The following is a 13,899-nucleotide window of genomic DNA, read 5'->3' as shown; positions in this document are numbered from 1 at the left end:
AGCTGTCAGCCGCCGCCTCCGGGGGTCTCTGCGCTCGGGGGTCTCTGGAGCCGCCGCTCCCTGGGGGACTCTGGCCCCGGGACTGGAGGTTGTGGCGGTTCTTCCTTGGTTCCCTTGCCCATCAGCGCCGGGGTCCCTCCAGAGCTCCCCGTGGCCGCTTCGGCCCCGATGGGCACCACTCCACGCCGATAAGCGTGAGCGTGGACCGGGCTGAGGCCAGGGCAGCTCACCGCACCTACGACCGCAGTCGGACGGGAAATTGGTGTCCCCCGGGCGGGCGTGGGGAGCTCCTGCTTGCTCCCTGTGGGAAACAGATGCGGTTTGGGGCAGGGAGCATCCCGGCCCTGGGGCGAACCTTCCTTGGCACAGGCGGCCGCCGGCCGCGAGCGGGCTGGTGGAGGTGACAGGCTGGGCTGTGCCCGCCGGCGCTTCGCAGGGCGGCGGTGGGAAAGGGACAGACCATCGCCCGCTGGCTCCTCTCACTGCACGTGTAGGTTCGAGAGCTGCATGCGTGCTCCAGCCTGAGAGTGATTTTGCTTTCACCCAAGTGAGCTGGAGCGGCTTTGCTTTGTGTTTTGGCCTGGGGCCCACGCCTTATGAAGAGGGTTCCCTTTTTAGAGGAGAGGAGACATTGTGCTTTCCGGGAGGCTCCGAGAGCCCCTTGCACCATCTCCCGGAGGTGAGAGGAAGCGGTGCCCCAGAACCTGCAGTGCTGAGGAGCTTTTGGGAAGAGCAAGAGGCACGGTGATGACAAAGGCTGGTGATGAAAGGACACGTCTGACTATCCTGCTCGGACACTGAGCTTTCTCAGCCTTCTGCAGCCTCTTCTCCTCCACTTCTCCATCCTGGCGCCTCAGTACCACCCAGGAGCCATTCCTTTGCTCCCACCCTGTCCCTTTTCCTTCTTTGGTGTTTACATTCTTCGGATACTTACAGACTGTTATCACCTTCCCTGTAGCCCTTCTTCAACCAGAGCAGGCAGCTGCCGCTCCTTAACCTGCTCTTTCGAGCCAGTCTTTCCAGGTATCACCTACATTCCCAGCCACCTGAGACCCCCCTCCAGTGCCTCTATACCTGGCCAGCAGTGGGGCTGGACATAAAACTGATGCAACTGGGCAAAATCACTGCCACCACCTCCCAAGCCATCTGCAGCCCCGAGCTGCAGGGCCACGCATTTTGCCGGGGGTGCATCCTGCCACATCATTGCATCTCTGGGACCCGGATCTCTCCCAGCAGCTCGGCTTTCCTGGATGTTTCCTCCTCCCACTGCTGGGCCGTTTCCTCTGGATGCGGGGTTCTGTTTGAACCCCCCGCTCTTCTCTGTCGGTATCCTGAGCTTTTTATGCTGGGTGAGGAAACTGGATTTGGTTGTGGGGAAGGGAAGAAAAGTGTCTTTAAGCACTTTGTGTACCAACTGAGGCCTCAGCTTATGGTACTGACCCTGCTATGACAAGAATAGTTCAAAGACAGTTCTACAGAGCTGCAGCTCCGTGTCTAGGGCTGGCAGGGAAAGCAGAAACCCTCTGCAGTTTGCCTGCTTGGGAAAAGCCCTCCAGGGGGATTTTCTGGCCCCGGCATTGCATTGGGGGCAGCAGTTCTGGCAGGACTTTGTGGCAGTTTTTCCTGTGGCATGCATCCTGTTAGTGTTCATTATTTTGGCACCTAGTGCTTTGGGATTGTAAATTCTCAATAAGATGAGACCCAGCTGATCTGTACAACAGCCCCACTCTCTCCCTATATTGTGTTTCTGCTCCACGAAGCCTGCCCATCTCTCTGTCTTCTGCTGAGCGCACGAGCGTCCCAGGAGGGGAGTGGTTGTACTTTGATGTTTTGTGTCCTTTCCTTCCCTCTCCCCACTCTGAATTCAGAGCTGGAGCTTAAGTCACCCGACTGGAAGGAATAACGGGAAAAAGGGTGGAGCTGCTGCCACAGAGAAAGAATTAATTTTTGGGGTGCTTTCTCAGGGCAGCAGTGGAGCCACCACAAATCTGGGTTGATGGGGATGCATAAATCTCCCTCGTCTCCTTGCTGCCGGCAGTGCCTGTCACCTCAGCAGGAGGTGAGGTTCGGGAGCCCCCCCACGTCCTTTTGCTCTGGTTTCCCTCCCTTCCCAGGGAGCTCAGGACTGCCGGATACTTCTGGCCAGGCCCGAAGCTGTAGCAGGCGGTGACCTCCCCTTGGCAGGACTCCTTGCTCCTTCTTGAACCAATCGCCAGAGCGCCAGGGTGGGCCGGCACATACTCGGCTCTTGCCGCCCCATAACCTTGGGTGTAACCCAGGAGCAGCAGCTTAGGGAGATGAAAGCAGGGAAAGGCTTGGCCTGGCTGTACAGCCTGGGAGCTGGGCTTGTGGGGCAGCTGTGGCCGGCCACTGGGCTTGTTCAGGGGATGTGGAGCGGCCAGCGGCTTGCTGAGCCACCTACTTGTCCCCAGCCCTGTCTCAGCTGGTGGTTGTGACACGTGGGGACTGCTGGTGGCTTCCAGAGGACTGGCAGACCTCTGGGAGGTCCAGCTCTGGTACTGTCACTTCTCCAGCGCTGTTCCTGCCTGGTTCGGCTGCTGAAGAAGGGGCAGGTTGGCAAATTGACTTCCATCGGTGAAGAGGCGTTGGACTGAATTCTTTGATGGTGCAACTTCCTGGGAGCCAGCAGGGGTGGGAGGAGGGACCAGCTCCAGCCTGTTTGGCTGAGGGCAAAGCTAGGGAGAGAGGTTCCCCTGAGTCAGCTCTCTGAGGCTCCACCTTGGGAAGAAGATAAACTGGTTGGGATGCTGCACCAGCAACATGAGGTTAGGAGGAGGCAGAGAGTGCATGGAACCTCCTTTGTGGCACAGGGTAATCTGGGTGAAATTCTCTTCATCCTTATCTTCTGTAACTGTGTCTGGGCAGAGGGCAGGCTCTGTAGGGGGAGGGTGCAGAAAGAGCTGGGTAAAAGAAAAACCCTCAAAATCTCAGAGAGGGTTGAACCTTGGAGGGAGAAGGGAGAGGATCAAGCACTGACTTCATCTCTACCCTGGGGCACATTGTTTAAAGTCAGCATGTTTTCACAGCTGTTGAATTGCCTCCTGTAGATTTTTGATGAGAGCTGAGCTACTATGTTTTTGATAAATGATTGGTGGTGAAGTTACCAGAGGGACATAGCTCTGGGGCGAGGACAGCCAGGGTTGGGACAAAGTGTGTCTGGTTCTTCGTGGCTTTGCCTCCATCTCTGAGGCAAGTCTTATTGGTGGTGCCCGCTCTCCTTGTCCCTGCCTCCCCCTCTCTGAATAAATACCTCTGAGGCACCTTGTGGAAACCTCTTTGCTGCATATTTTCCTTTACTTTTTTTAAACCTCTTCCCTTATCTGCTGCTTCCTCTTACAGGAATGAGCGCCTGCTGCTGAGAGCTATGCCCAGTTTTCTTTCGCCATAGGGTCGCATAGCCCCATGAGTTTCCTAAAAGGCTATTCCCATTTTTGTTCTGCCACAGGGGACTTGCCTTCCACCCCCTGGCACAGAAAGCCCTTTTGTGGGGCCACTCCAAGACGGTAATTCTCTGTTTTGTTTTCCAGCCGGATCTTCTCAATTTCAAGAAGGGATGGATGTCCATCCTGGACGAGCCAGGAGAGGTAAGCCTCAGATGAGAGTCTGCCTCTTCCCCTGTCCCCTGCTGCTCAAGAGCCCCAGTGAGCCAGCTGATTTCCTTCCTCTTTGCTTACTGAGGTCTCTCCTGCTGGGAAAGGCAGCAGGAAACTTTTGGTGGAGGTGCCTTGCTCTGTGTGTGGACACAGAGGTTCATCGAGTGCCTCTCGCCCAGCTGAGGGTCACGAGGGGAATCTGGGAGGGAGGAGGGGGAAGAGAAGACGGAGAGGTCATAGTGCAGAGCGTCCCTCCTTGTTCCTATGCTTTCCCTGGTAACTGCCTATCCATTTCCCTCCTGTCTTTTCCCTTCCCTCCCCCTGCCTGATGCGCCTGCAGTGGAAGAAACATTGGTTCGTGCTGACCGACTCGAGCCTGAGGTATTACCGGGACTCGAACGCAGAGGAGGTAAGCATGGCCAGCCTTTCGCCAGCCCTTTCTTCCTTCCTGGCCAGGGGGAGAGGAGCACAGTTCTGGTGTCACCGGGGACAAGCAACAGCACCATATCCTCCCAAAAAATGGCAGAGGTGCCAAGCTGCTCTTTGCCAAGGGGTGATGAAGAGGATGAAGGCAGGGTGGCAAAGCCTGGCGGCACTGTCAGTGGTGGGAGGTGGGGAGAAGGGCTGGTCCTGTGGCTGGGTATCCGGGGTGCTCTCCATCCATGCCGCTGGCGGCCCTTGGGTTGGAAGAGGCCATGCTCTGCTGGGGAGCTGAGCCTGGTTCTCAAAGAGCTGAGCCTGGCTCCCAGGGAGCTGTGAGATGAAGGCAGAGGTGGCCTTTTTCAAAGCTGGCTGAGCACTGATGTCCTAGCGGGTGGCTGTGCTTGCAGGCTGATGACCTTGATGGAGAAATCGACCTCCGTTCCTGCACGGATGTCACAGAGTTCGCGGTGCAGCGCAACTACGGCTTCCAGATACACGTGAGTGTCCGGCACCGCGTGTACGGAGCGGCAGCGCCGAGGGACGCGGGGTGGGAATGCGTGCTCCCTCCCTGTGCCGAGATGCACAGAGGCAATTTGTACAGATCTTGTGCCAGCATGGTGGCCCAAGGTTGTTTTTCTGACACACCGGCGGCAGTGTTCTGGGACATCAGGGCTGCCTGCCTTCAGAGGAAGGAAGGAGGAGGAGGAGGCTTTGCAGGGCTGGCTGAAGGCTGTACTGGAGGCAGTCCAGGAGTCAAGCTAAATGCCAGGAGTGTCTCAGTGACATGTTGGCCAGGGCAACTTTTCCACAGCTGCGGGGTGGGGGGGAGTGGTGAGCGCTGCAGATCTCGATGTAACCTGGCTGACCATGCCTGGAGTGACAACCTGTACCCTGGACCTGACCCCAGTACAGTTCTGTCCTTGGCTATTTGTTGTAGCAGCAGGAAGTGGCTGCTAAGGCAGCATGAGAAATGGTATTTCTGTGGGTGTGCAGGGATGGGCACTTCATGGCCTGGGTTTCCCTGTGCCCTGCTGCTGGCACCTGAGTCCTGGCAGCTGAGCAGCTGGATTGCACCAATGCATGTTCTGCCCAGTGTGCCAGCAAGGTTTCTTTTGCCTTTGCTTGGAGAGGGTCTCATGGAGGATCCCTCTGAAACATCCCTCCACCTGTCCCCAGGAGCTCGAGACAGAGGGTGGCCTTCCTAAACAGCCCAGCACTGGTGTATGTATGTGGGTCTCAGGGAGCAAGAGGGAGCTGCTGCACATCCACTGGGTGCTGAGAGGGCCTCTGTCACCTCCCTGTTGCAGACAAAAGATGCCGTCTTCACCCTGTCAGCGATGACCTCTGGCATCCGGCGCAACTGGATTGAGGCCCTGAGGAAAAATGTGCGCCCAGTCAGCGCTCCAGACGTCACCAAGTAAGAGCTGCTCAGTACTGCTTGTCCTCTTCTCCCTTGCTGTCCCTCTACCCTGACTGGCAGGCACAAGGAAGGCCCCTCTGGAAGTCTCACCACTCCCAGATTAGCCCAGCACTCTGCTTCTTCTGAAAGTGGCTTGGTTATACCAGCCAGTGACAGGGGTTGAGAACCTGATGATGATGAGAGCCTCCCTTTCTTTTTACCTCACCACATTAGTTTAGACTGGTTTCTCCACCAGCATAGCTGGAACCAGGGTGCATCCTTGCTGGAGAAATCCATTTCCCTGGGGGATGGGATGCTACAGGCCCAGCTCTGCACTCAGAGTGGGATTTTGTAAGGCTGGGCTGAGTGAGGGTCTGAGCCTTGAGCAGTTGGCAGTGCTTCTGCTGGCATCCTTTCCCACATGGTGCCTCTTGTCCACCAGTTCCTGCTCTGCTTTCAGGCTCCCTGACTGTGACAAGGAGAACTTCCGTAACTGCGTTCCCCAGAAAGGCGCACTCCGGACGGAGGAGCAGCAGCGGCCGGGCTCTGGCTCCGAGGGGAACTCCAAGGGCAGTCACTGGAAAGCAGATGGGCAGCGCCATGCCTTTGACTATGTGGAGCTGTCCCCCTTGCCACAAGACCCTGGAAATCAGGGGTCCCTGCAGAGGACAAAAGGGAGCTTGAGGATCTCCGACCGAACTCCCAAGTATGAGGAGCTGGAGCGGGATCTGGCCGTCCGTTCAGAGGAGAGGCGGAAATGGTTCGAGGCGCCCGATGGCAGGGTCCCAAACAGCGATGGCCCCGCAGGAGAGCCTTCCCGCAAGGCCGGGGAGCAGGACCTCCCCGCTCCTCCGCTTTCGGAGGACCAGCGGATCCGTCTGAATGAGGAGATAGAGAAGAAGTGGCTGGAGCTGGAGCGCCTGCCCTTGAAGGACTTGCGGCGGGTGCCCTTGACAACACTGCTGAACCAAAGCAAGGGGGGCCAGGGAGACACCAATGAGGCGCTGAAAAAGGAGGTAAGAGCACTCCTCCTCTGTGGAACTGGGATTCTGGTGGCCCCTTTATGTGGTACTTGTGGCTCTGCAGAAGAGCGAGGCAGAGGTGCAGGGAGATGTTTGTTCTTTCTGGCTCCTGGAGTGCATGGAAACTTTTGGAACCTACTAATGCAAAGCTAGAAGCCAGCTCTCACACATCTGCAAAGGTTCCCCAGAGCGTGTTTTGGTCCAGGATGATTTATTTGATGGCACTACTTGTGTGTTTCATGGGAGCACGTTCACAGCCTTTCTTTCCTGGCTATTCCTAAGCCTGCAAGGGCTTCACCTGCTGGCCTTTGAAAGAAGCCATACAGTGGTGGTTTCCTCCAGCATGGATCCACCACTGAAAGCTGGGATGTCTCCTCCCTTCATTGCTGGCACTAACCAGGCTGCGGCTGGCTTTACCAGTTTGGTCTCTTGGCAGGCTGCTGGGATAGCAGAGGCCTCCTTTGGCCGTGTGTTGTCCTCGCCATCCCTAAGCCCACGGTTTGGATGTGGCACATTGGTCAGGCCGTGGCGCTTTTCCACCTGACCATCTTTCTCTGTCCTCCCTGGCACAGATCCAGTCACTGCGGGCACAGCTGGAGTCCTGCCGGGCCAGAAATGAGAGCCTTCGGGAGGCAGCAAAGTCCCAGGGGGACAGCCACGTGCCCCGAGGGTACATCTCACAGGTGAGTAGAGTGCCTGACCTGACCAGGCCTTGGGGGGTCAGTCCCAGGACCAAACTGGGAAATGCTGGTACACAGCTTATTGCCGGGCAGGTATCGCTAATCATTGGGTTGCCATGGTGACCCTAACTGGGCCCATTTCTAATCAATGTTAATTACATAAAGGCTGGTGCATGTTTCCTGGCCTTAAAGGGGCCAGGGTTATAAAGGGAGAGAAGGATAATTTGGGGAGAGGTGTGGGATCTGTGTTGTGCTTTGCATGTGGGCACAGTGCTGTCCCAGGCTGTGGGGGTGAGCCATCCTCCAGGTCAGGAGCGGGTCAGCAGCTTCCTGCTGAGCCTCTGGTCATTCCCTGGTGGTTTGCTGCTCACCACATGTGGTTCTTGCTAACTGGGGCTCCCGGGTGTCTTGTTAAAAGCAGTCAGTCAGTCCCTGGGGACAGCCCGAGCCCTGAAGGTCACTTTGACAGCACAGCCCATTCATTTGCAGGGACAGCATGTGGGAGAGCCAGCAAAGTAGAATTTGCTCATGCTTCATCCTCTCACTTCTCTTTGTTTATTTATTTTCCCCTCTTGTGGACTCATCCAAAACAAGCAGGGTCACATCCCGCTGGGATTTCCTGTGTGGAGGCTGCCGTTCAACCATAGAGTGGGGTTTTCGGGATGGGCCTTACATGGTGGAAGATACCGGGGCAGAGGGGGTTGGCAGGGCAGGAAGTTGGGGCTGGTGAAGTCTGTTCCACAGGGCTGGCTGTACCTAGCACAGATAAAGAAACCCACAAGCCCTGTAGCACTCAGCTCAGACCAGTCTCTGTGTTATCGTGATTTAATATTTATAACTTACAGGCCTCTTTATGGTCAAAAAGAAAAGCAAAAGCAGTGGGGAGGAACTTCCTTATCTTCCTAATAACTTGGCTCAGCATTTCACATCTGAGACCAAACTTGGCTTTTCCCCAAAGGATTCGCTCTCTCTGTTTGCCAAGGGTTGCAGCTGGTCCGTGGATAGTTCACCAAACTGATTCTTCACCTTTTCCTCTGTTGTTCTGTGAAGCTTCCCAGCTTGCCTCATCACAGCAGAAAGGAGTAGCCAGGAAGGGTTTGCATTCACCCAACAGTGTGAATGTTCCAGTGTCTTTTGTATGAGCCTTAGTGGGGAAGGAACGGGATGGCAAGGAGCTGTTGGGGGATGTGATGACTTCCTAGCTCTCTGCTGTCTTTGAGGCCCAGGCTATTAATCATAATGACACAGTTTGTTGGTGAACAAATCCTTCCTGAGAGCTCAGGGAGGTGCTGCCAGCATCCAGAGGGGGAAGCTCTTTGCTTTGCTCTGACTCGAGTTAACCATAGCACTCAGCATGGAAAGAACCATTCCCTTGGTCTCGGAGCCATCAGAAAGGAGGGAGAGCTGTGTGAGGAGGATCCCTAATCATTAGGCTGTAGGGAGGGCTCTTTGGCAACCTCCATCATGTCACAGGGTAGTGCAGGGTGTCACTTTTCAGGAGAGGAGGCTCGGTTTCCATTGATTCCAGGGACACTGCTTCATTTAAAAGGCAGATACTGAGATGCAGTTCTCACTGTTGATCCCTTCCAGCCAGGCAGTGGGTTGGCACTGTGGTGTCGGGCATGTTATCCCCAGCTCTTGGACCAAGAGGGTTGTTTCTGTCTTGCTGTTTTAGTTTTAAGAGCTAGAGGAACTTTCTTCCTCTGTAAAGCACAAAGTGGGGTTGCAAAGATGTGTGTCCCCATCAAATGGTTGTGTTCAGTGATTAAAGCACCACCTCACTTTCAGAAGGAAAAGACCCTCCCGAGAAGAAGTAGTCTCACTTCTTTCAAAATGTCCCTGGACTTGCAGCCAGGTGCCTGTCCTGGCCCAAGCCCTTCCTTCTTCCCTCCTGGTCTCTCAGCCCTCCTTTCCTCCTCACAACAGGAGGCCTGTGAGCGCAGCCTGGCTGAGATGGAGTCATCCCACCAGCAAGTGATGGAGGAGCTGCAGCGGCACCACCAGCGGGAGCTGGAGCGGCTGCGGCAGGAGAAGGAGCGGCTCCTGGCAGAGGAGGCGGCGGCAACGGCAGCAGGTCAGAGCAAACACCAGGCAGTGCCCCTGCTCAGCTGGGTCCTTCCTGCCTCTCCCCAGTGTCTTTTGCCAGAAGCCAGTCGTCCCAGTCATCTGGAGCCACACTGTGGACTGTACTGGTGTGAGGCTGGTGCTCCTTGGAGCACGAGCTTTGGTGCTTTCGCTCCTGTGGCGCTGGTGGAGTGGTAAAGATACTGAGGGAAACAGGGTCATGCTTCTGTGCATGGCTGGGAGGGGCCCAGCGCTTTCTTGTAGGTGGGTAAGGAGTGGTAGAGAGCTCCCACAGTGTCCTGTGTCAGTCCCCTTGGCAGCATGATGATCCTGGAGCGTGGAGACGGTGGGGAATACCCCGAGGGAAGAAGGGGTATTCCCCACCGCTCCATTCTCCTGCAGAGATGGATCTGGGAGCCTGCAGTGGCGAGAGCTTAGCCAGTTCTCTGGTGTGTTTTCCATGAAGCTGGCACAGCCTGATCCCCCATTTCTCATTGTTCCCCTGTGCAGCCATTGAGGCACTGAAGAAAGCCCACCGGGAGGAGATGAATAAGGAGATGGGCAGGACACGGAGCTTCCAGCAATGCAGCTCGCTCCCAGAAGCCCTCCAGAAGCAGCACCAGTAAGAAAGGATCTCTCTCAGTCCTCTTGTCCAATGATGCCGCCTTGTGCTGCTGTCACCACACCCCATTTTCAGCTCTAGCCCTGAGCTTTTCCTCCTGCCACTTCCCCAGCTCCCTCCTCAGGGCTAGTGGGTGCCCAGTAGTGGCTCCCAGGGCTGCTGCAGCTGTGGGGCAGGGAGGTTTGTCCCCTGCTTGACTCTTTTCCCTATAGCACCTCCCTCATACCTATAGCTATTTCCCCTCTATTTTCTTTATGGAAAGCTGCTCCATTTCTTCTGCATGGCTCGGGGCTCCAAGAAGCACCACGCTCATGTGCAGGGGCCAGGAGCTGGCAAGGGTTTTGGGGCAGCGATGAGCTGGTGCCTCTTCGGCAGGTTGGATGTGGAGTCACTGAAGCGGGAACTGCAGGTGCTTTCTGAGCAGTATTCCCAAAAGTGCCTGGAAATCGGGGAGCTCACCCAGAAGGCGGAAGAGCGGGAGCAGATATTGGAGCGCTGTCAGCAGGAGGGGAAGGACCTCCTCCAGAAAAATCAGGCAAGAGAAGGGCTTTCCTACCAGCAGAGAGGAGCACTGGAGCATGTTCCTCCCTCACACAGCACAGCCCCTCTGTTAAAGCTCCCATATTTGTTCATATTTCTCCCCTTCTGAGATTGTATCATCAGAAAGAAAAAGATTAAGAGTTAGAGGCTGTCTTGACTGTGGTGTTATATATGGCGAGTGTATTCTGGATGCCATTACCTGTGGACAGGGTGTTACAACGTGGTCTCTTAAGCTGAACAAAGGCTGCCATGAAGATGGAATGGTCAGGACAGTAAGAGATCTGTGCCGTGGCTGACGTCTTTTGGCTTTGCCTGCAGGAGCTGCAGACCCGCCTCTCGGATGAGATCGGGAAGCTGCGGAGCTTTATTTCATCGCGGGGCTCTGGGGACCGCGCTTCACACAACAATGAGCGGAGTTCCTGCGAGCTGGAGGTACGGGGCTCCCCCTGGCTGCCCCGCTGCCTCCATCCCCTCCCGTCCCAGGGTCTTCTCCTCTTGATGGCTTTGGCTTGGAGCAAGTGGGAGGGGGGGTGAGGAATGGAGCGGTGCAGGAAGCAGAACGCAAGCCTGCCCTCCGCCGCTCTCTCAGGCTGCTTGCGCCGTTTCCTGCCCCAGCCCTTCTGGCCCTTCCTTCCTTTTCCACCGCCGCGCTTGCGGCAGGGCCTGCCGGCCTTTCCGAGGCGGTGGCTCTTGAGTCACCTCTGGTTCCTCTCCCCCTTCTCTGGCCCAGGTGCTGCTGCGGGTGAAGGAGAATGAGCTCCAGTACGTAAAGAAGGAGGTGCAGTGCCTCCGGGAGGAGCTGCAGATGATGCAAAAGGTCGGTGTTTTCTGGGAGTAACTGGGGGAGAGCAGGAGAGGGAAGGGAGGGAAGCAGCAGGGCTGCATATCAGCAGGGTTTGGCTGGGTTTGATGGGCTGTTCAAGACAAACCCTCTTGTCACCTGTACTGCTTGTCCTTGCTGACTGCAGAGCACATAGCAGCTCCAGCAGCACGGACTGGCATAGACCGACCTTGTACAAGGGAAGAGTCACAGAGACTTAGCTGCTGCTTTGCCCAGATGTATGCATACAAGTATGGACAAGGCTGCCTTCTTCAAGTGGAAAATCTGGATGAAGGCTGCCTGGCATCCTGCTTCCTCTAATTGTCCCCTTTCTGAGTGGATGTGTTTCCTTGGGCACCATTTCTGGGTGTGCTGCTCCCTCCACTGGCAGCAGCTCCTTCAGAGGAATTTTCAAACACCTCTGCCAAAGGTGAGCCTGAAACAGGCTTTGGAATTCAGTGATGCTCCAGGAGTTTATAACTTACATTAGTTTTTGGCCATATAAGCAGCTGCACCCAGCTCTCCCAGTGGCCTGCATCCCTGGTGGGGTTATGTTTCCCATGTGGCTGCCCCACATGCACACGAGCCATGGTAAAGCCCACATCACCTCCTCAACCCGGTGCTGCAGATCTCTGCTACTGTGGGACCAGTGTCTCTGCCTTCTTCCCTGGCTTGGTGTTTGCAAAGTGATACCTCCATGCTCCTCTTCTGAATGGTTTCTGCCTGGCCCAGATTGGGACGGGCTTCAAACCCAGGGCTAGCTCTCCCCTCCTCACCTGCTGACTCTTCTGCTGGGCTCACCTTGCTGCCACCCTCCCTAAAGTCAGCCCTGCAACCTGCCTTACCCCTCTCCCTCCCCTGGCAGGACAAGAGATTCGCCTCAGGGAAATACCAAGATGTCTATGCAGAGCTGAATCACATCAAGGTGCGCTCGGAGCGAGAGATCGAGCAGCTGAAGGAGCACCTGCGCCTGGCCATGGCGGCTCTGCAGGAGAAGGAGTCGCTGTGCAACAGCAAGTAGCGGTGAGCCTGGGGAAGCTGGGATGTCCCCTGTGGGTGCAGGTGGCTGAGGCTGGCTGCTGCAGGGGTGTGGAAGCTGCCAGTTTCTCCTGCTCCACTCAGTTTTGAAACTTAAGGCTTAAACTCATCCTTCTCTGCTTCTCGCATCCTCTTGGCCAGCACTGCTGGCCCTCCTGTTGTTCCTGATGTTCTCCCGAGGGCCCCAGCCCCCTTTTCATGGTGCTCTTGATGCAGCCAGCACCAATCACTGCTCAGCCAGGCTGCTTGTGGGAGCCAGGCAAATGCTGGCCTTTGCCCCGTGGCTTGGGTGACAGCGTGGGAAGTTACACTTTCCCTGTGTAGGCAGTGGCTCTGCTCCCTTCACCTTTGAAGTGGTTTCCCTATCACAGCACGATAATTTTAGGTCTGCATCAAAGCAGGACCAACTAGACCCAGCCCATCTCCCTGGAGCTCACCTGCAGGCATCTCTGCCACCGATGGGGGCGAGCAGGGTGACAGGAACAAGGGCATCCTGTTGTCCAGAGTGCTCCTGCTTCTTGCTTGGATGGGGCTCACCCTGCTCCACCACTGCTCGCTGATGGGTGCTGAGATGAGTGGGTCTGTAGCGGGGCACCAGCCAGCCATCTCCCCAGGGAGCTGAGGGGGATGGCATTTCTGCGCTCCCTGGAATCTTTCTAAACCATTTCTGGTTTTGTCTCTCTCTCTAGGTCTGCTCTACATTTGTTATCTGTTCTTGTTTTGTATTTGCTCCATTCCTCACCTGTGAGGAGAGGGAGGTTGAATCCCCACCCATTACCACCTTGGCAAGGAATCCCACACACCCCCAACCTCCTCTTTCCCCTCCCAAAGCTGTTTTTGATGAAACCCTTTTTGCCTGCATACCTGAGCACATTGTTTGGACTGGCTCCTTACATGCACCTTCTTCAGGATTTTATATGTGAAAATTCTATTTTATAGAGGAATTTTTTCCCCCGTGGAAAGAAGGGGAAGAGGAGGAGGAAAACTTTTACCACATCACCAGCATTTTTCTAACCTGAAAAAGAGAACCTGTTTTTTTCCCTCCCCTTTCCTAGCCCCGTTTCTCCTGGCCACACACAGCCACCTTCGGCACATATTCCCTCTCTTCCAAATGTCTCCACGGTCCCCCTGGGATGTAGGGCAAGGACCATGCTCCCCCTCCCCGTGCCACCCCCAGGGACCCGCGGAGAAGACACGCAAGCCATAGGAGGGAGCCGCCGGGGCAATCTGCCATGGATGTGCTTGCCTGAGATGGTTGAAAGAGGACACCTTGGCAAGAGTCCGCATGATCGAGCTCTCTCTCCGTGACTGCCCTTTTGGCTCCTGCAAGAACCTGAACTGGCAGGAGCCCAGAGCCACGGGGCTTCTCCTTTCTGGGGAAGAGGAGCTGTGAGGCTGCTACTGCACCCGCCCGAGCCAACCTCCCCAAAGTGGCAGCTGCTGCTGCTCTGCTGTGCCCTTCAACTTTTAAATTAATAAAATCTTCCCCTTTTGCTGAGAAAAATGTGTTTCTTGAGAAGAAGTCTTGCCATGTGGCCCTAATCGAGTGGTGAGAGGGGTGTGTGTGTGTGTGTGTGTGTGTGATTTTTCAAGGTTTTGGTGTATACTGACCAGCTGTTTCCTTTCTTCAGGATTTGGTGAGGGAAAGCAGCAGGAGCACCCCTGGCCAGAGAGTGA

General features: G+C 55.9%; 1 protein-coding gene across 9 annotated transcripts in view; it reads left to right on the top strand.

The window, feature by feature from the left end:
- TRIOBP (TRIO and F-actin binding protein) overlaps nt 1–13,726 on the top strand; it is a 21,685-nt gene extending 7,959 nt beyond the window's left edge. For 5 of the 9 annotated variants that reach the window (XM_015627758.3, XM_019006646.2, XM_019006648.1 and 2 more), the window contains 14 exons: nt 3,549–3,605; nt 3,955–4,023; nt 4,445–4,534; nt 5,214–5,258; nt 5,345–5,454; nt 5,897–6,452; nt 7,031–7,141; nt 9,065–9,212; nt 9,713–9,824; nt 10,200–10,359; nt 10,683–10,796; nt 11,095–11,181; nt 12,050–12,207; nt 12,912–13,726. In XM_015627758.3, coding sequence (XP_015483244.1) covers nt 3,549–3,605; nt 3,955–4,023; nt 4,445–4,534; nt 5,214–5,258; nt 5,345–5,454; nt 5,897–6,452; nt 7,031–7,141; nt 9,065–9,212; nt 9,713–9,824; nt 10,200–10,359; nt 10,683–10,796; nt 11,095–11,181; nt 12,050–12,205 — 1,815 coding nt within the window. In that variant the 3' untranslated portion in view covers nt 12,206–12,207; nt 12,912–13,726. Of the gene's footprint in view, nt 1–3,548; nt 3,606–3,954; nt 4,024–4,444; nt 4,535–5,213; nt 5,259–5,344; nt 5,455–5,896; nt 6,453–7,030; nt 7,142–9,064; nt 9,213–9,712; nt 9,825–10,199; nt 10,360–10,682; nt 10,797–11,094; nt 11,183–11,332; nt 11,615–12,049; nt 12,208–12,911 lie in introns of those variants that run through there. The other 4 variants (XR_004497481.1, XM_019006645.2, XR_002001731.2 and 1 more) reach the window with 4 other exon arrangements.
- The last annotated feature ends 173 nt before the right edge of the window (nt 13,727–13,899 follow it).

Source organism: Parus major, chromosome 1A, assembly GCF_001522545.3.
Source record: "Parus major isolate Abel chromosome 1A, Parus_major1.1, whole genome shotgun sequence".
Lineage (NCBI taxonomy): Eukaryota > Metazoa > Chordata > Aves > Passeriformes > Paridae > Parus > Parus major.
Note: the sequence above shows the minus strand (reverse complement) of the source record. Positions and strands in the feature narration are given on the sequence as shown.